The sequence below is a fragment of the Hypanus sabinus genome, chromosome 2, assembly GCF_030144855.1.
Source record: "Hypanus sabinus isolate sHypSab1 chromosome 2, sHypSab1.hap1, whole genome shotgun sequence".
NCBI lineage: Eukaryota > Metazoa > Chordata > Chondrichthyes > Myliobatiformes > Dasyatidae > Hypanus > Hypanus sabinus.
Window position 1 is genome coordinate 124,326,105 of NC_082707.1, and position 22,020 is coordinate 124,348,124.

The window sequence follows — 22,020 nt, forward strand, 5'->3', positions numbered from 1 at the left end:
AGATTAGTATGTTAACAATACCTCCACAGAGATAAAGCTTGAAAACTGATATGATGCTGTCACTGGCTGGCTAGAGAGTTATCAAGTTTCGGGGTGGAAAAGTCCGATGGAAAGAAAGTGGTTCCATTATGCACAAGCTTTGGGATATGTGAGCTCTTTACACAAGGCACATTCTAACACTGATGAAATGTGGGCATGGATGTATCACAAGAAAATAAGAGAAGGAGTCAGACACTCTAGCCAGCCTTATCATTCACTATGAACACTGTCAATCTATACTGGTCTCCACTCCTCTCTCATAGCCCACAGATGTTTACCCATCCCTACGTACGATATAACTAATATTCCTCTCTCCATCATTCTCGTGGGCAGAGGACTCCAGAGATTTGCTGGCCTCCAAGAATGGTAGGACCTATGCAGTTAAAGAGAATGTCAATAGAACTCAAAACAGTGGGACTTATGTGGGATTAGTGTAGATGGGTGGTTGATGGTCAACACACACTGAGTGAGCCAAGTGGCCTGTTTCTCTGCTTATCTCTCTATGACTCATTCTGGGTTGGAACAACAGACGGGACTGCTATCTGGGGAGGAGGAAGGAAAGGAAAACCTGTGAACAACAGAGCAGCAGCTGACACTCACGCTCATTGTGATGTGCCAAGACCCGCCCTGGCCCATGTGTCTCTCAAGGAAACAGAAGGGAAGGTGCTCCCACAGTCTGGGTAAACAGGCCTAACCACAAAAGCCCAGGAAGCTGCGTGTTCACATGAAAACCACTTCAGCCCACTGAATGGACAACCGAGCAAGGGTCAGGCAGTCAAAAAGGGTAAACAGTGCCAGGTCTGTTTGTTTAGAGCCCGGGCTGTTTCTTTAAATACATGGCCTGGATCTGACAACTGAAATTTCACAGAGAGTAAAGTGTAGTCAAACTCTCTGCCACTGCTGGCTGAGCTAGGAATCTAATGGCTGTCAGGATGCCCCAAAAAGCTTTCTGGTCAACCAGATTGTGCACACCAAGATCCCACAATTCACAATGTAGGAACAACTTGGCTTTCAATGACTTTGACGTATCAGGGAGACTTCTCTGCACTTACTTTGGGGGGACTGGAGCTTCCTGATTCACCTGCTGAATAGCATGGTTTGTTTCTAAGGGTGTGGGAAAAGCTTCTCTTTCGATCAGGGCGCAATGTGGTTCTCGGGAATTCCGTGGGTCAGCACCATTGGCCTAGGGTGTGCGGAAATCGAGCACAGTAAACAAAGTAAATAGACTAATCAAAAGTCTTTGTTGTGTGGGATTTTGAATTGGCTCTACTGGGTTTCGTGGCTGCATGCAAGAAGACAATTCTCAAGTTTGCATACTGAATAAATGCTTAGATAATAGATGTACTTTGAACTTTGAAGACTAGAACGTAATTAAATAGAACAGGACTGATTAGAAGCTCATTTAGTCCAGACAGTAGTTACTATGTGTGTGTGGGAAAAGAAATGGGGGAGAGTGAGGGAGGGGGAGGTAGGGAGAGGAGGAGAATGGGGGAGGGGAGAGGGGGGGGCAAATGGGAAAGTAAGAGGGAGAGAAGAGAAAGAACATTAGTGAAAACAAGTGAAAGAAGGAAAGAATGATATTGGTGGAGGGGAGCTATATTATTAAGAAGTATTTAGACCATATTTATTTAACAAATATTACATCAGAATTTAGTGACCTTCAAAACAGCATGCTAATAATGAAGCTGGGTACATCTGTAACTGACTATTTACCAAAATAATTTATAATTATGTAGCACTTTTAATACTACAATACAGACTCAAGGTGCTTCACAGTAGCGCTGTTTACACAGCGTGAAAAAGAGATTGGGATGGGCGACTAAAAAGTTGAAAGAGATAGGTTTTCAAAGAGCTTTTAAGCAGGGGGAAAGGAGTGAAACAAACAGGGATTGAATTCGATCTCTAGGGGCCCATGGAAAGCTTGACCACCAGTGCAGGACAGAACCAAACTGTGGCCCACTCCCTTCTGCACTCACCCCATCCTCCTGCCAAGCTACCAGCGATAGGGTTCCTCTTGTCCTCACCTACCACCCTACCGGCCTCCACGTCCAGCACATAATTCTCCGAAACTTTTGTCACCTCCAACAGGATCCTACCAGCAAACACATCTTTCCCTCACCACCCCCCCCCCCCCCAACTTTCTGCTTTCTGCAGGGATCGCTCCCTCTGTGACTCCCTTGTCCATTATTCTCTCCCCACTGATCTCCCTCCTAGCACTTATCCTTGCTAGCGGACCAAGTGTAACACCTGCCCCTACACATCCTCCCTCACTACCATTCAGGGCCCTAAACAGTCTTTCCAGGTGAGTCGACACTTCACCTGTGAGTCTGTAGGAGTCATATACTGTGTCCGGTGCTCGCCATGAGGCCTCCTGTATATCAGTGAGACCCGACATAGATTGGGAGACCGCTTCACCAAGCATCCACGCTCCATCCACCAAAACAAGCGGGATGTCCCAGTGGCACTCATTCCCGTTCCAATATGTCCATCTATGGCCTCCTCCACTGTCGTGATGGGGCCACATTTAGGTTGGAGGAACACCTTATATTCTTTTTGGGTAGCCTCCAACCTGATGGCATTAATATCAATTTTTCCAACTTCCAGTAATGCCCCCCCACCCACCCTCTCCTTCACCATTTCCTGACCCCCTTTCCCTCTCTCACCATACGCCTTGCCCGCCCATCACTTCCCTCTGGTACTACACTTCCCTTTTTTTTCTTCCATGGCCTTCTGTCTCTTTCACCAATCAATTTCCCAGCTCTTTACTTCATTCCTCCCCCTTCAAGTTTCACCTATCACCTTGTGTTTCTCTCTCTCCTCCCCCCACTTTTAAATCTACTCCTCCGTTTTGATTCTCCAGTCCAGCCGAAGGGTTTCGGCCTGAAACGTCGACTCGACCATTTTCCATAGATGCTGCCTGGCCTGCAGAGTTCCTCCACCATTTTGTGTGTGATACACTGAAGGTTCCATTTGGAGGAATGGAAAAACTGTTCGATTTTGCATGTCTGAACGAAGATAAGTAGAATGGGGCAAGATCTTGGCTGAACGTAAAGAGCATAACACAAGAAGCAGAAGCAGGTACAGGCTATTTAGCACACAGTTCCTGCTCTCAATTCTATAAGCTCATAGCTCATCTTTTATCTCAGTGAAGCTTTCCTGCATTATCTGCAATGTTCCCTCGAAGGTGTGTGCATGCACACACATCTTTTGGTACTGGTGCACAAAGGAATTTAAACTGCGCACAAAAAGTTGTCACCCTCTACATCATCAACACGTTAAGTATATCTCACGATCGAACACAATCACATTTCCTTTTCCGGTTTCTGATACAGACAGTGTTGACAACGTGGCGTTTGCGATGATTTATCTGCAGATTTTAGAACTGGCTTATTTATACTGTTTTTATTGAAGAAATTATTCAGTGTGCACATGTTGTCACTGGGCAAAAACTTGCACAGCACAAGATTTTTGGGCACACTAGTCGTTACAAATTAGAGGGAACATTGTTCATATTCTTCATTTCTTTAATACTTAAAGAAGTTTGCTCCCTTGTTTGTATATACTCAATGACAGCCTCCATAGATTGTCAGGTGGTGAGTTCCAAAGGTTCACCAGGCACCAGTGAAGGAATTTCTTTTCATTATCCTGAATGGCTGATCCTTTAATTTGAGAATGACTCTGAGGTTCAAGCACCCCAGTCAGGGGAAGCATCAACTTCTGGCACTTATCCTCTTCTGCATTTCAGTCTTTTAAAATCATGGCTGCATAGACTCAGATTGCTTAATATGTCCTCAGCCAACAACCCCGCCATCCCAGGAATCAATCTTCATGGCTGGGGTTCTCATAGAGAACTTCAATCCATTCCCTTCTGTTCCTTATTGTTTCTGAGCTTCTCACATCCTTTAATATCACCAGGTTTGCTGAGCTTTGATCCTTCCTCTTGATAACCTTAATTCCATTCTTTAATATTACGACTTCCCCACTTCCTTTTCCAGTTTCGATCAGAAGCAGCAACTGGTCATTTCTCTCTACAGGCACTCCCTGACCTGCTGAGTTCCTCTAAGCTTTTGGTTTCAGCACCTATAGTCTCTTGTGTCTCTCTCTTTTTGCCCCTCCACTGTGAAGGAGTACTTCAAGATACAGCCACTTGGAGCAAGTTTTCCTTCTCTTTTTGACAGCAGTTCTGTGCGATGATCTCACTTGCCCCCTGTGATATATCTATAGATATTCAATATTCAAGATGGCGGCGCGACACAGCACGAAGCAGCCACTCCAGGAATGAATATCTGTTATCTGTAAGTAGGGGCCATGCACAATCCTGATTTGATGGGGACGGATGTGTGAAGCACGGAGGAACATCTGGTGAAACTTTTGAAATGCCTGTTTCGCTGCCGCTGCTACTGTGTGATCGGAGAAATCTCCGGGAGGAAGGCCCTGAATCCTCGGCTTTGCCTGTTGCTTGGCGGCCGGTGCCGGGGTTGAAGCACTCGGCAGAGATGGTGCTCGGTGTCAGAGGGCTGGTCGGAGGCTCAAAGTTTTCGGACAGACTCGGAGTTGGGTGTGGTCAGAGCTCCCAGAATGCTGTATCAGCAAGCTGTGGCGCTGGAGGTTCATGGCAGGAGGAGTTTTTCTTCCTTCTACCGTCTGCGTGAGATGATGGGCTGTCGGGACTTTGAGACTTTCTTTTTTAACCGTGCATGGACTGCTCTTGATCAGATTACAGTATTGCTTTGCACTGTTGAAACTACGTGTTATAATTATGTGGTCTTTGTCAGTTAGTCTTCTATCAATTATGGTATTGTCTGCACTGTTGAAACTATATGTTAACCATAACTATATGTAACTATGTGGTTTTGTGTAGGTCTTGTAGCTTTAGGTTTGTCTGATGGGTTTGTAGTTCCTTTCCGGGGAACGTGCTAAGACGGTAGCGCGATATCGATACGCAGCAGCCTCTCCGGACTCTGGATTGGGGATTACCAAACGTTATGTGGTTTTTCTTGTGTGGTCTGTTTTGTGCTTTTTCGTGATATCATTCCAGAGAACGTTGTCTCATTTTTTAACTGCATTGTATTTGTGGTTTATAAATGACAATAAACTGAATCTGAATCTGAATCTGAATCTAGATGTGTGGTGGAAAGTATATTAACTGGCTGCATCACACCAATGCTCTCGGATGGTAAATCCTACAACAGGTGGTGGACATGGCTCTGTCTCACTAAGACCAGGTTTACGAAGTGCTATTACCCCTCAACTATCAGGCTCTTGAACCAGAGAGGATAACTTCATTCAACTTCACGCCCCATCACTGAACTGTTCCCACAACCTATAGATTCACTCTTCATCTCATGTTCTTGATATTTATTGCTTATTTATTATTATTTTTCTATTGTATTTGCATGGTTTGTTGACTTTTGCATACTGGTTGTCCGCACCATTGGGTGCAGTCTTTTACTGATTCTATTGTAGTTATTGGATTTATTGAGTATGCCCACAAGAAATCAAATGTCAGGGTTAGTTGGCACGGTAGTGAGGTGGTTAGCACAACACTCTACAGTACAAACGACCCGGATTCTATTCCCAACGCGCCTGTGAGGAGTTTATACATTCTCCCCATGACCGGGTGGGTTCCCTCCAAGTGCTACAGTTTCCTCCCACAATCTAAAGGCATACCGACTGTCCTGTGATTAGGCTAGGGTTAAATCAGAGGATTACTCAGCGTTGTGTTTCGAAGTGCCGGAAGGACCTACTCCATGCTGAATCTCAATAATAAACACAGAGTGACATATATGTACTTTGCTAATAAATTTAGTTTGAACTTTGAACTTGAAACATTCTCTTTGCACTGAAATAAACACAACTCAAAACATTAGTCCGACCACGCTCAACCTTTCAGATTCCACCTTTGCTTGTAATCTTAACATCTATTTTCCCCACAACCACTCCACCTGCTCTCCCAGTTCCCAACCCACTGCAACTCTGGTTTAAAGTTCCCGGAGCAGCACTAGCAAATTTCCCCACAAGGATATTGGTCCCGCTCCAGTTCAGGTGCAAACCGTCCCATTTGTACAGGTCCCACCTGCCCTGGAAGAGAGCCCAATGATCCAAAAATATGAAGTTCTCCTTCTTGTACCCCAATGCAGTATTTCCCTTTTTCTTGCCCAACTTACACATGGCATGGGTAGCCATCTTGAGATAATCCGCACGAGAGCTTGTCTTTTAACTTAGCACCTATCTCCTTGAACTCATTTTGTAGCTCCTTGTCTGGCTAAGTCATTAGTAGGAATGTGAACCATGTTATCTGGCTTCTCCTCCTCCACCTTAGGAATACTATGGACTCGATCCAAGACGTCTTTGACCCTGATACATGGGAGGCAACATATCATCTGAGAATCTCATTCTCATCCATAGAACTTCCTATCTTCTTCTCTAACCACTGAATCCTCTGTCACAACTGCTTGCCTCTTCTCTGCCCTTTGCTTCTGAGCCACAGAGGAAGACTCAGTGCCAAAGACCTGAACACTGTGGCTTTCCCCTAGTAAGCTGACCCCACTAACAATATATGAAATGATATACAGTGGATTCTAGTTAATTGGGGGAGACTCCTATTTGGGATAATTCTTAAAGAACAAAATCTAATCAAACAAATACCTGGAATACCTTTAGTTTGTTTGGGACACTATGCTACTTAATTTGGGCCATTAGACATGACATGCATGTGCTTGTGTTCAAAAGGAATGATTTTTTTTTGTCACTGAAAGTAAATGGGAACTAAGCAGTAAGATAATTCAGAACTGTTTTGTTCATGGTGTTTTCAAGTATACAGGCTTGGAGATACCAGAAACAACTGGGAGTGAAATTGTAATGACTTTCCTACAACAAGTGAGGAACTACGAAGGATTTGAAGGTATCAACAACCATCGTGAATGTTATTATGAAAATGATGATTTGAAGGATGCAATTCTTGATAGCATTTTATGAAGCCAGTCCATTATCTACAGTAGGTACCTCGCTGATTTTGTTCACTTACAGTCAATCAAAAGAATGCAGCAGCAATACTGTATGAATTCCTCTGTCAATAATTATTAGGAACTAATACAGTTTTATAGAGTTTTCATTTGTTCTGTAATTTATTAACATACATAATTTGTTACTCAGTTAAACAGTAGTTAGTCTTTTTAATACTATTTTAACTATTTCCAAGTAACTTCAACTAATTGGGGCAGCCACTTAATTGGGCCAAAACGGACTGGTCCCAATGAGTCCCAGTGAAAAGGAATCCACTGTATTTGCTGCGGAGGGGAACTGCCACAGGGGAACCTTGCACTGCGTGCCTGTTCATATTCCTCCTCTTGACAGTCACCTAAGTTTGCAACTTAGATATAACTGCCTCCATGTAACTCCTGCCAATCAACCCCTTAGTCTCCTAAATTATCCACAGGTAATCCAATTCCTTATCATGGTGAGTAAGGAGCTGTAGTCGGATACACTTCTCACAGGTGTAGTCATCAAGGAGACTAGAGGTGGGATTGAAATCAACCCACTATTTCTTCTCTTCTCACTCCTCCAACCACAGTAAGCCTCACTTCCCAGTTATTTGCCCCAAAATAAATCTTCTAAATCATAATATATTGTTGAACTACAGTTTGGGTACTTATCACTTGATGAATGACCCCATGCCAGCTCCTTACTGAGCCACAGGACACTCAGGGTCATTGACCCCTCTACCCCCACAAGTTGCACTTCCTCTTTACATATGTCACTAGCACTAGGGTTTGACAGCTGAAGGAATATTCTTCACTGGATCAGCACCCAGGCACCCTGAAGGCCTCAACTACATATGTGGTTTAGAAGTTGTGACTAACGTGTTTAAAGCCCACTGAAGATTTAAAGCAGAGTTAAATGATTGTGCAAATAAATAATGCTGAGGGAAAGGGTCAAAAGAAACAGAGGGAGCTTACTTCCGTTAACACAAAAGCAGCAGCTTACTATCTCCAAGTGACACATCCAAGTGTGGCCCTCAGATTTCTGGAGCCTGCATAGAGTCTCGTATCCAGACAGCATGAGGAGGATCGGTACACAGCAGTTGCAACTGTGTTAAAGGTGAATGCCGGTACTCACAACTGCAAATAAAATCACCACACACTGTACGGCCTTCACACTGAGGCTTCACCATACTCACCTGCAACCGCTGTAAGCTTGGGTTTATTCGGGGGCTGAGTCCCCATTTAAGTGGCCCATCGACAGCTAAAGGTGCCAGCACCATGAAGGGGTGGAAGATTGGCTTTAGTCATTGTGCTTCTGGCCTAGAAAACACCACCATCTGATCTTATTTTGCAATAAATACAAGAAAAGGACGGATTCATTTTGGATAGGAGAGGGTTAACTGTCCTGCAAAACCTCCTTGACATAGTAACAATACATGGACCAATAGAATTTCTTTCCCAGCAACACTTGGCCTGCACGTCTATGAACTTGAGCTGTCTCCTCCTCAATCACCATAGCGACAAGATATTTGGGTTCCTTGAGACTTATTGTTCCCCGTCCATCCTTTGCCGTGCTAGCAGAAACACTCCTACTCCTCCTGTTCACAGTATCAAGGGAAGCAGAGGGAGGTGTCCACCCATCCTGGCAAACGACATTGCGAGGGAATGTGACCTGATCACTAATCGCCCATCTCACATTCTGGACTGCAGAGGTGGAGTTCTGCTGGAGATGTTCTCTGCCTGGACAATCACACAACCCTTTCCAGCCCTCATTAAGGTAAAGCGCAATTTCAATGCTTAGAAAGTTTATCGGGGAGGGTTGATTGAGGTTGGGGAATAAGAGTCAAAATCAGCTTTATTTTCACGGACATGACTCCGCTGAAATTTGTTTAGTGGCAGCAGTACAGTGGCATAAAAAGTTGTAATCAATCAATAAATAAATGAACAGTGCAAAGGAGGAACAGTGAGGTGGTGTTCATGGACCGTTCAGAGATCTGATGGCAGAGGGGAAAAAGCAGTTCTGAAAATGTTGAGTGTGGATCTTCATAAGTAATGAGAAAAGGGCTTGCCCTGGATGGTCACAATCCTTGGTGATGAATGAGACCTTCTTGGAGCACTGCCTTTTGAAGATGAGGGGAAAGCCAGGACCTGTGATGGAGCTGGCTGAGTCTCCAACCCTCTGCAGCCTCTTTCGTTCCTGTGCATTGGAGCCTCCCTACCAGGCAGTGTTGTGGGATAGTGGTAAGTAAATTAGGCAGAGTTACTGCGCTGGCCTGGTAAATTCCTGATTCAACACTTGGGTCTCTGCAGTATAGCAGTAGGAGACATCAAACTGAATGCAACATCTTAAGTAGAGAAGATCCAAAAGTACTGTTCTGTGAACCTCCATCGAAATGTGTGCTTTCTATACAACTTATAAAAACAATATTATAGTGCACTTGGCTCATCACCAAACAGTTTCCACAACCTTTGGACTCACTTTCAAGGACTCTTCATCTCATGTTCCCAATATTTATCGCTTATTTATTATTACAGTCGTCCCCCACTTTATGAATGTTCCCTTTACACCACTTCGCTTTTACAGAAGACCTGCATTAGTAACCCGTTTTCGCATTACAAAGAGCATTTTCGCTTTTACGAAAATGTTTCCCATATAAATTAATGGTTCTTTGCTTTACGCCATTTCGGCTTAAGAAAGGTTTCATAGGAACGTTCTACCTTTGTAAAGGGGGGAGACACACCCGTATTACTTTTTCTTTTGTATTCGCAGTTTGTTGTCTCACCCTGTAGCGTGCAATCTTTCAGTGATCTATTATAGTTAGTGGATTTATTCAGTACGCCCACAAGAAAACACCTATCACGATTGTACATGGTGACATAAAGAAATTTAATAATAAAATTACTTTGAACTTTGAACCAAAAACACTGTTCAATTACATCCCAAAAAATATCTTAGCACAATTTCTGAAACAAGACTTGTGGTGGAGCAATGATTGACTCCTGAGCTCTCCAGTGACTTGGTGAATATCACACCCAATCATCCTGGTTTCCATGCCATTGGAATCAGTTAGTTGATTTTGTGTGCTTCTTGGAGTGCAACATCAAGTACACGTTAAGTAAATACACGCACAGGTATCTTCGCTTTGTGGAAACGAAATGAAGACCATCATCCTCGACCTCGAGGGATAACCACAATGATGATGACAAATATCACACCCAGCCATTTTGACAAGGAGGTCTTGGGTTCCAAAGCTGATTACTGGTTGCTGACAGATTCTGCATGAAACATAGGGGAGTGCTACAACTGACCACTGCACAGCCCTGGCTAACGAGATGAAATGACAGGGACCGTCAGCTAGCTGTGCCATCTGTGGTGAACTATGTATATCTGTCTGGACATGCCCCTCTGCTGACTGCTCCTGTGGCTCCTCCCACAGACCCCTGTATAAAGGCAGTTGGAGGCACTGACCCCCCCCCCCCCCAGTCTCCAGGATGTTGTGCGGTGGTTTCTTGCAGCTAATAAAAGCCTCCCGTCTCTGAGAGTTATTGATGGTGCATCACCATCCACAGCTTTCTAAGCTGTCAAAGTGGTTATCCAATATCAAGTACTTCTCCCAAACTCTCAATACCCGACCACTCACTTCTGAAGCTCCCACCTACTTCAGAAATGTATCTATTGAGCCAATACCCAAGGAGAGTGTGGTGACTGACTCGATGATTACAGTCTGATAGCTCTTCATTCAAATGCAATGAAGTGCTTTGAGAGGTTGGTCTCAGCACAAATAAACTTTTGCCTCAGATCTGCTGCAATTTGCATACTGCTACAACATGCCAATAGCAAATGTGGTTTCACTCTGCTCTGGACCATATGGACAACAGGGGTACATACTGAACGTCAGGCTGCCGTTTATCGATTACACTCTGTGTTCAATGCAATCATCCCACGCTAATTCCTCATCAGGCTCCAAGGCATGGGTATCTGTACCTCTCTCTGGAACTAGATCCTCAACTTCCTCACCAGCAGGCCTCAATTATGAGGATTGGTAAAAACATCTCCTCCTCTCTGACCATCATCACAGATGAACTTCAAGGGTACACCCTTAGCTGCTTGCTCCTCTTCCTACAGATCTTTACATTCTGAGAAGGTTAAGGAAGTTCGACATGTCACTGACTGCTCTAACAATCTTCAACAAATGCATAGTTGAAAGTACCCTGACAGGTTGCATCAAGATCTGGTATGGCAATTCGAACAGGCAGGAATTCAGAAAGCTGAAGAGAGTAGCTGAGCCAGTCCATCATGGGCACATCCTTTCCCACCATCGGCAGTGTTAGTAGCTTCGGAATGCAACATCCTTCATCAAACCATCCAGGCGATGCCATCTTCCCACTGGACCATTGTACAGGGGGTACAGAAGCCTTAAGTCTCCCACAATCATGTTCAAGAACAGTTATTTCCCTTCAATCATTCACTTCTTGAACCAACCTTTACAAACCTAATCCTTACCCAGGCTGAGTAACACTACGAACACACGAACATGTTGGACAAAAACACTCAATGGACAATGTTTGTATAATTTTGTACAATTAAATTTATGTTTTTCTTGCAAATGAGGAATACCTGCTGCTTTTGTCCCTGTGACGGTGCTATTGATGCAAGTATGTTTTTCATTACACCTGTGCATGTATGTACTTGTGCAGATGATAATAAACTGGGCCTTAACTTTGAATTTGCCTGGGAATACAAAAATGCTCACCTTTGGTCTCCACTGTAAATGTTATTCCTATCCTCTGTTTCCATCACTTACCTTGACATCCATGTGAAATCAAAGCTCATGGCACTGAGGTGAGCTTGAGGTGACATCCTTGCTGTCATAATGAACACCATTTTATTCTCTGTAATGCTAACCAACTCTTTAGCACGTGAAGGAGGCCCTGCCTGCCTGCAGTGTGACAAGACCATAGGACATGGGAGCAGAATCAGGCCACTCGGCCCATCAGTCTGCTCCACCATTCCATCATGGCTGATTTATTATCCCTCTCAGCCCCATTTTTCTGCCTTCTCCCTGTAACATTTGTCACCATGACAAACCAAGAACCTATCAACCTCTGCTTTAAATATACTCAACGACTTGGCCTCCACAGATTCATCGCCCTTTGGCCACAAAATTTCCTTCTCATCTGTTCTAAATGGGTGGCCCTCTATTCTGAGGCTGTGCCCTCTAGCCCTAGACTCACCCACTATAGGAAACATATTCTCCACATCCACTCTGAATAGGCCTTTCAATATTTGATAAGTTCCAATGAGAACCCCCTCATTCTTCTAAAGTCCAGTGAGTACAGGAGCCATCAAACACTCCTCATACTTAACCCTTTCATTCCTGGATTCATTCTCATGAACCTCCTCTAGACCCTCTCCAATGCCAGCACATCTTTTCTCAGATATGGGGTCCAAAGCTGCTCACACTACTCCGAGTGCGGTCTGACCAATATATCCTCAGCATTTCATCCTTGCTCTTATGCTTGAGGCTCTCAAAATGAATATTAACATTGCATTTGCCTTTGTTACTCAACCTGCAAGCTAGCTTTTAGGTATTCTTGCACAAGGACTTCTAAGTCCCACTGCACCACTAATTTTTGAATTTTCTCCCCATTTTCAAAATAGTCTATGACTTTGTTCCTCCTACCAAAGTGCATGACCATACACTTTCCCACACTATATTCCATCTGCCACTTCTTTACCCAATCTCCCAGTCGTCTAAGTCATTCTGCAGACTTCTTCCTTCCTCAACTCAATCTGTCCCTCCACCTGTCTTGCAAATTTGGCCACAGAGCCAACAACTCCATCATCAGGGACCCCCACCACCCAGGCCATGCTCTCTTCTCACTGTTGCCATCAGGAAGGTGGTACAGAAGCCTTAGGGCTCACACCACCAGCTTCAGGAACAGTTAGTACCCCTCAACCATCATGCTCTTGAGCCAAAGGGGATTATTTCCCACAGTACACACAAAATGCTGGAGGAACTCAGTAGGCCAGGCAGCGTCTATGGAAGTGAGTACAGCTGACGTTTCAGGCTGAAACCCTTTGGCAGGACTAGAGAAAAAAAATACTGATGAGTATATTTAAAAGGTGGGGGGATGGCAGAGAGAAACACAAAATGATAGGTGAAGCCTGGAGGGGGAAGGATGCAGAAAAAAGCTGGGAAGTTGATTGGTGAAAGAGACTGAAGGCCATGGAAGAAAGAAAAGTGAAGGGGAAGAACACCAGAGGGAGGGGAAAGGCATGCGAGATAAGGTGAGAAAGGGAAAAGAGGGTGGAAAATAGTGAAGGGTAGGAGGTAGGAGGGCATTACCAGAAGTTTGAAAAATTGATGCCATCAGGTTGGAGGCTACCCAAACGGAATATAAGGTGCTGTTCCTCCAACCTAAGTGTGGCCTCATCACAACAGTGGAGGAGGCTATGGATGGAGATATTGGAATGGGAATGGGAAGTGGAATTAAAATGGGAGGTCACTGGGAGATATGGGTTTTACTAGTGGACAGAGTGTAGGTGTTCAGAGAAATGGTCTCCCAATTTACCTTGGGTCTCACCGATGTAACAGAGGCCACACTGGGAGCACCAAACCCAGTATATGACCCCAGCAGACTCATAGGTGAAATGTCACCTCACCTAGAAGGACTGTTTAGGGCCCTGAATGGTAGTGAAGGAGGAAGTGTTGGAGCAGGTGTAGCACTTGTTCCACTTGCAAGTGCCAGGAGGGAGATCAGTGAGGAGGGATGAAATGACAAGGGAGTTGCTTAGGGAATGATCCCTGTGGAAAGCTGAAATGAAAGTGGGGGTGAGGGAAAGATGTGTTTGGTGGTGGGATCCCATTGGAGGTGGCATAAGCTGCGGAAAATTATGTGCCGGACACGGAGGCTGGTGGGGTGGTAGGCAAGGACAAGAGGAACACTATCCCTGATAGGGTGGCAGGAGGATGGGGTAAGAGTAGACGTGTGTGAAATAGAAGAAATATAGTTGAGAGCAGTGCTGATGGTGGAGGAAGGGAAGCCCTTTTCTTTGAAAACGGATGAAAACATTCCAGAATGAAAAGCCTCATCCTGAGAGCAGATGTGACTGAGATGGAGAAATTGAGAAGGATGGCATTTTTACAAGTAACAAGTTTGGACAAGGTGTAGTCCAGGTAGCTGTGAGAGTCCATGAGTTTGTAATAGACATCGGTGGATAAGTTGTCGCTGGAGATAGAGACAGGGAGATTGAGAAAGAGGAGGGAGGTGTCAGAAATTTGAGGGCAGGGTGAAAATCGGAGGCAAATTTGATGAAGTCAACAAGTTCAGCATGGGTGTAGGAAAAATGACGGTGACCAGAATTGGGTTGGAACATAGACTGTTCCACATAGCCGACAAACAGGCAGGCATAGCAAGTGCTCATGGCTACACCTTTTATTTGAAGGAAGTGGGAGGAGCCAAAGGAGAAATTATTGAGAGTGAGAACAAGTTCCGCTAGGCGGAGGAGAGCGGTAGCGGAGGGGAACTTGTTGGGTCTGGTGTCCAGAAAGAAATGGAGAGCATTGAGGCCTTCCTGGTGGAGGATGGAGGTGTTAAGGGACTGGACATCCAAGGTAAATATAAGATGATGGGGGTCAGGAAACCTGGAATTATTGAAAAGATCAAGAGCATGTGAAGTGTCACGGATGTTGGTAGGAAGGGACTGAACTGGCGGGATAAAACAGAGTCGAGGTATGCTGATATGGGTTCAGTGGGGCAGGAACAAGCTGAAACAATGGGTCTATGTGGACAAACGAGTTTGTGGATCTTGGATAGGAGGTAGAAACGGGAGGTGCGGGGTGCGGGAACTATTAGATTGGTGGCAGTGGATGGAAGATCCCCAGAGTCAGTAAGTTTGGTGATGGTGTGCGAGATAATGGCCTGGTGTTTCTTAGTGAGGTCCTGTTTGAGAGGTAAGTAAGAGATCGTGTCTGAGAGTTGGCACTGGGCTTCAGCAAGGTAGAGGTCAGTCTGCCACACTACTACAGCACCTCCCTTATCTGCAGGTTTGATGATGAGGTTAGGATTGGTGCAGAGGGAGTAGGGAGCCGAGCGTTTGGAAGGAGGAATTGGAGAGAGGAGTGTTGAATTCTAGATGGTTAATGTCCCATCAGCAATTGGCAATGAAAAGGTCCCTAGCAGACAGAAGATCAGAGCAGGGTGTCCAGGAAGAGGAGGAGACAGGAGAAAGGATTGTCGGTGCGGGTGAAGAGTCCTGCCAAAGAAGTAGGCTCGGAGATGGAGGCAGCAAAAGAAGAGCTCAGCACCGTGGTGGGCGCAGAACTCACTGAGGTGTGGGCACAGGGGAACAAAGGTGAGGCCCTTCCAGAGGACAGAGTGTTCTGCCTCAGAGGGTGGGTGGTGAAAACCCGACATGAACAACAGCTGGGATCAGAGGGGGGCAAGGGGGTTGGTAGTGCCTCAGCTTCATTGCTCCATCACTGAAACACAACCTATGAACTCACTTGTAGGGACTCTTCACGTCATTGCTTATTGCTTATTTATTTCTTAGTATTATTTCTTTCTTTTTGTACTTGCAGGTTATTGTCTTATGCACACTGGTTGAACGCCCAGTTGGTGCAATCTTTCATTGATTCCACTCTGGTTATTATTCCGTCATCCACATTGTTAACATATAACATGAAAAGAAACAGTCCTACCTAACCCCAGTGGAACAGCACTTGTCACTGGCAGCCAATCTGAATATGCTTTTAAAATTTAGCAGTATTTTAGAATACTTCTTCATCCTAGTGATGTATCTATCCTGTGCCTTCTGAGTTGCCACAGAAACTCCAGTCATTGTTGTTCTGTGGTCATCCCATTCTATCAACTCTGGCCGGCTCCCCACTCATGCCTCTGTAATACCACTTACACCACTGTAATACTGATACAGCTGACTTTAGCTTCTCCCTCACCAATTGCAGCGTGAATTCTATCATATTATGATTACTGTCTCCCAACAGTTCCTTCACCTTAAGCTCCCTGATCAAATCTGATTAATTACACAACACCCAATCCAGAATTGCCTCTCCCCTAGTGGGCTCAACCAGAAGCTGCTCTAAAAAGCCATCTCATAGGCATCGGCAGAACCAACCTGAACAAGGACAGATAAAGTGCACCCACACGTGATCATCTCCAAGGGAAAATCCAAACAATCACTTTTAACTTTCAAAGATGTTACCAGCACCGCAACTCGTAATCAACAAGAATCACCGAACTGAAACTCAACTGATCTGACATGTAAATGCTGTGTCTACAAGAGGAGGTCAAAGACCATGTATTGTATGACAGAGCTCCTGATCTTCCTGCTTCAACTGCTGAAATTCTCAACCATGCCTTTGTTATAACACAGGCTAGTCCAGGCATGGGCAAACTACGGCCCGCGGGCCATATGCGGCCCGTTAAGCTTTTTAATCCAGCCCCCAGAACTTGATGAAATTATATTTATAAACCTTGTTAACGTTTTTTCCCCGCAATTCTGGCGTTTTCCCAATAGATGACGCACTCTATATACATTGACCTTTGTTGAGGTGCAGCGTATTACTCCACATTTGCGCTTTACTCTTTGTTCGGCTTGACCTATTTGTGTGAACAGGCGATCAGCGTCATGAACATCAACAAAGCTAGCCACAGATCCAAGTTAACTGACCAACACCTCAGATCCATCCTGAGAATCGCCACAACAAAACTAAATCCAGACTTTGATGCGCTGGCTAAAAAGGGAGACCAACAACACTGTTCCCACTGAAATTTAAAATAAGTTTCTTCGTTGTGTTATGTAAAAAATGCATTTGAAAATATTTTTTTCAATAAGCCTTACATGTTACATGTCATTTCTGTTAAGTGATGGACATGAGTAGTGCGCAGGTGCACGTACATTCTCAAAATAAAAAGTGTGCTCCAGATCAAATAACGCGCTCCGCATACTGGCGCGCTGTCACTGTTCTGTCTTTGTGCTGGTCGTTGTTGAGTTTTGGCACAGGGGACAATTGAATAAGAAGGAGCAGGACAAGCAGACCTGCTTCTCCTACCGTTTTTGAAATAAAGACAGTCAGGAGGAGAGTGATGATGATAATATCTTGAAGGATAACAGAATTTTCAGTGCTTTAAAATAATAACTGTTACTATTAAAAAAGCTGTATTTTATTTAATTTTCAGTGTTTTAAAAGTCATTTCAATAAATAGTTAAATACCATGGGACTTCAAAGACAGATATTTTGTTGTAATGCATTTGTTCATTTTCAATTGAAATTAAAGCACATGTTTTCTACATATCCCATGATATTTTATTTTCTCTTATGAGGTGTATTACCAAAACACTCCATCCATCTGCTCCTGGTCCGGCCCGCCTGTCAAATTTTAGAACCCTTTGTGGCCCACAAGTCAAAAAGTTTGCCCACCCCTGGGCTAGTCCAACGCACTAATGCCTGCCCTTTTTGATTGCCATAAAACTGAGCTTGTCCATGCAATGCGGTCCTAATTTATACCAGGACCCATTTGTAGTTCATACATCAACCTCATTCTTATTCCATAAACTGGTTCACACGTATAACAATACTATTTTCAAACTCCTCTGTGTCTTCTTCTCCACCCCCCACTACACACCCACAATTCTCCATAACCCACTCCAGTCATCTGAACTATCTTCCTATTCTGGCTGGGATTTAATTGTTCTACTGTTACTAGCTGTGCCTTCAATGCCAGGATTTTAATCTCTAACATTTTTGCCCTAAATCTTTTGCCTCTGAAAAGTTTTTACATTTAAATAGTTACTTACAATGACTGACACCGCTGATCATTGATCATCAGGCCAAATGCATCGCTATTAATGCACATACTTAGACAGATACACAGTAGAAAGCGGTAGCAGTTGATCGTGAAGTTGAAGGTGACTTTGGCAGAACAGTCTTGGTGCACGTGAGACTGAGGTGTGATCCTGTATAAGGTCTCCCACCTCACCAATGACAAAGGATGCAGGTTGAGCGTCAAACATTTAAAAAGCACAGTTTGAGAGGAAGCAGCCTTAGAAAATCCAGGCTGCTCTGTGAGTACAGAACAAACATTGTTTGTTGAAGCAGCATTGAAAATCGCTCTGCAAACAAGCTTTGAATGTTGCATTACCTTCAACCTCACAATGGAAGGGGCTGGGGGGAGGGGGAGTTCATTCCAGAGAAAATGCTTGGGAGGACAAAAACCCGCTTGGAAAAAACAAGAAAATTAATTTCTTAACAGACATTACAGCACCTGGAACCTTGCAGTTGGTCTAGTGGTGACACTATAACACCTAGTGAACAAATTTCTATACACTTATATTAGTGTCACCTTGGAGTCTTGCAGCATGCATGCACCTTTAAAGCAGGAAAATCTAGCACACCTTAAAGTACGTCTATTTATTTACTGCAACTCATGACCTTGAGAAGTCTGATAGCATGTGGCAGGCACCGCTGTATAATGCCCATTCTTGAAAGTAACACAACAGATGATTTTGCAGAGAGCATGCTCACACGATACCACTGGTTCCCAACCTGGGTCTACAGACCTCTCGGTTCTTGGAAGGGCTTTGCGGCATTAAAAAAGGTTGGGATTCTCTTCTATAAAGAGTCATCTTTTACAAGTCACAAATCTGGCAGGATTTCACCTTTAAGTTCTATGGTTCATTAGAAACTATGAGGGTCTACTTTCCAATCTCAGAGCAAATACATTGATTCCCAGCAGTCACTTCTTGTCCAAGACCTGGACTCCCAAAGGCACATCAGCCATATTAAATGATTGCAGGGTAGAGAGGATTAGGAATTAAATATTCAAGGATATCAGGTAATACGGAAGGATAGGCAGGAAGGTAAGGAAGGTGGGGTTTCGCTCTTAATTGAGGATGAGATCAGGGTGATTGTGAGAGACGATAAAAGATCTAAAGAGCAGAATGTTGAAACCCACTGGGTAGAGATTAGGAATTGTAAAGGGAAAAAGATTATAAGAATGGATAGTATAAGTTTATATAATTATATAAAGTGCAAAAAGGGGGCCGAAAGTGAACAGAGGTCCCTTGGAGGATAAGAAGGGAAAATTGATATTGGGTAATGAGGAAATGGCTGAGGCTTTGAATGACTATTTTGTGTTGGTCTTCATGGTGGAGGACACATCTAACAAGCCAAAGAGAGATGATATGAATGTGATGGGAGGTGAGGACCTTAATATAGTAGCTATCATTAAAGAATATGCTGAGCAAACTTGTGGGCCTAAAGATAGACAAGTCCCCAATCCTTTTGGAATGCGTCCCAGGGTACTGAAAGAAATAGCAGAGGTTATCATAGAGGGTTTGGTGATAATTTACCATAATACTCTGGACTTCTCCCAATGGATTGGAAGAAGGCTAATGTCACACCACTGCTCAAAAAAGGATGTAGGCAAAAGGCTGGTAACTATTAGTTTAACATCTGTAGTTGGGAAAATGTTTGAAGCTATCATTAAAGAAGAAATTGCGAGGCATCTGTAAAGAAATGGATCCATCAGGCAAATGCAGCATGGATTCAGAAAAGTAAGGTCCTGTTTGACAAACTTATTGGAGTTCTTCGAGGATGTAATGAGTGCAGTGGATAGAGGGGACCAGATGGATGTTATTTACTTAGATTTCCAGAAGGCATTCGATAAGGTGCCACATAAAAGACATCCATAAAATGATGCATAGAGTTGAGGGTGATGTATTAGCATGGGTAGAGGACTGGTTAACTAATAGAAAGAAGAGAATTGGAATACATGGGTGTTTCTCTGGTCAGCAAACAGCAGTGAGCGGTGTGCCACAGGGTTTGGTGCTGGTTCGGCAACTGTTCATGATATACATTAAGGATCTGGAAGAGGGGGCTGAGCGTAGCGCATCTAAGTTTGCTGCTGACACTAAATTGAATAGAAAAGCAAATTGTGCAGAAGATATGGAGAGTCTACAGAGAGATAAAGATAGGTTAAGTAACAGGGCAAGGGTCTGGCGAATGGAGTACAATGTTGGTAAATATGAGGTCATCCACTTTGGAAGGAAAAATGGAAGATCAGATTATTATTTAAATGGTAAAAAATTGCAGCATGCTGCTGTTCAGAGGGACTTTGGAGTGCCTGTGCATGAATCACAGAAGGTTGGTTTGCTGGTGTAGCAGGCTATCAAGAAGGCAAGTGGAATGTTAACCTTAAATGGAATTTAAGAACAGGGAGGTTATGCTGCAATTGTATTGCGTAATAGTGAGGCCACACCTGGAGTACTGTGTGCAGTTCTGGTCTCCCTACTTGAGGAAAGATATACTGGCTTTCAAGGCAGTGTGGAGGAGGTTCACCAGGTTGATTCCAGAGATGAGGGGGTTAGGCTATCAGCAGAGATTGAGTCACCAGGGACTGTTCTCACTGGAATTCAGAAGGATGAGAGGAAATCATATAGAAGCACATAACATTATGACAAGGATAAATAAGATGGAGGCAGAGAAGTTGTTTGCAGTGATAATGAAACTAGAATTAGGGGATGTAGCCTCAAGATTCCGGGGAGTTAATCTGGGACAGAGATGAGGGGGAACTGCTTTTCCCAAAGAATGGTGAAGCTGTGGAATTCTCTGCCCACTGAAGCAGTGGAGGCTACCTGAGTTAATATATTTAAGACAAGTTTGGATAGATTTTTGCATTGTAGAAGATTTAAGGTTTACGGGGAAAAGGCAGGTAGGTGGAAATGAGTCCATGGACAGATCAGCCATGATCTTATTGAATAGCGGAGCAGGCTCAATGGGCCCGATGGCCTACTCTTGCCCCTATTTCTTATGTTCTTAACTAGTGGGTCAGGCTTGTTGGTCTGAGTGATTTACTCTAGGACCTAGTTTCTCGTCGTTTTAACATATGATAAGAGAGTGAGCACAATTGAATAAATTATATTCCTAATGTTTAGGAATACCAATCTTGGTTGACCATCAATCATTGACACATTAATGTGCCCACCACGTTTGTACCCTCTGACATCAAGTCCTCCACAGAAGCTTCGGAGAGGCATTTGAAGCCTCTTGTCTCCACTTCACCTTCCAGCATCTGTCTCTACCTCTCTTCACCCCGCCTCCCCACTCCTTTATTCTCTCTCTCTTCGTCTTTCTCATCCACGAGCCACTGTTTCCCACTTCAGCCCCTGCCAGCTCCAACCACTCATCACCTGCATTCTCACTCAGTTCCACCCTATCATCTGTCGGCCATGACCTCATCTCTTTATATTAACTACTCCCTTTTTACACTTTTCTTCCAGGTACAGGGTGTCAAAACAAAACAAAATGTCAACTTGTGGTCCCCTTTTAAACTCCATTTCTATGTTTCGTTCAAATTCTTCTTCCCACATTTCTTTACAATGTGAAACTTGTAATGAACTTACCGGACATTAAACTGAGATCCAAACACTGCCATGTGTGTATTAGTACTGAACTCCACACAGACGGGACTCGAGGTCAGGGCCAAACCCAACTTCTTGGACCAGTAAAACATCAGCATTACTTTTTACCCCAATCTGCCTGGGCTCAGCCAAGTGTTAAGATGCCCCCTGATAGGTAGCCCCATTCCCTAGCAATTGTCCTCCCCCACCCCGCACTGGAACTTAACCAAATGCCCCCCACATAGCAATCAACCTCTCCCATCTCCACCCAAGGATTTCTGCCAACCAGAAGGGAGGCGAATACCTGATGGAAGAGTGGGGGGAATGGTTTGTAGGTAGAGGCAGGGCTGGCACGAGACAAATAAATTTGTGGTTAATCACAAATCAAGTAAGCTGTCTGGACTCTTGTCAGTTTACAACAAGAGGTATAAAAGGCAGTAAGGAGTCTTATCTGGAATGTACCAATGACAGCAGGTCAGAAGATTCTGAGTGGAGAGGACACTCCAAAACATCACAGGCACATCCCTGACCACTATCGGTAGTATCTACATGAGGCCTTTGCTTAAGAAGGCA

At 44.2% G+C, this 22,020-nt stretch overlaps 1 protein-coding gene and 1 long non-coding RNA gene across 6 annotated transcripts in view; one reads left to right on the plus strand and one right to left on the minus strand.

The window, feature by feature from the left end:
* LOC132383172 (pleckstrin homology domain-containing family G member 3-like) overlaps positions 1-22,020 on the minus strand; it is a 218,491-nt gene that overhangs the window by 142,152 nt on the left and 54,319 nt on the right. The window contains exon 1 of one of the 5 annotated variants that reach the window (XM_059954136.1): positions 17,845-17,994. The exons of 2 other annotated variants lie outside the window; for them this stretch is intronic. Coding sequence is in view for 1 of the 3 variants with exons in the window: in XM_059954089.1 (XP_059810072.1) it covers positions 17,845-17,866 (22 nt within the window). In the remaining 2 variants the exon portion in view is untranslated. Of the gene's footprint in view, positions 1-17,844; positions 17,995-22,020 lie in introns of those variants that run through there. 2 more of the 5 variants (XM_059954089.1, XM_059954071.1) reach the window with 2 other exon arrangements.
* LOC132383311 (uncharacterized) overlaps positions 7,994-22,020 on the plus strand; it is a 56,997-nt gene continuing 42,970 nt past the window's right edge. The window contains exon 1 of the long non-coding RNA XR_009508625.1: positions 7,994-8,799. This is a non-coding gene — a long non-coding RNA (uncharacterized LOC132383311). The remainder of the gene's footprint in view (positions 8,800-22,020) is intronic.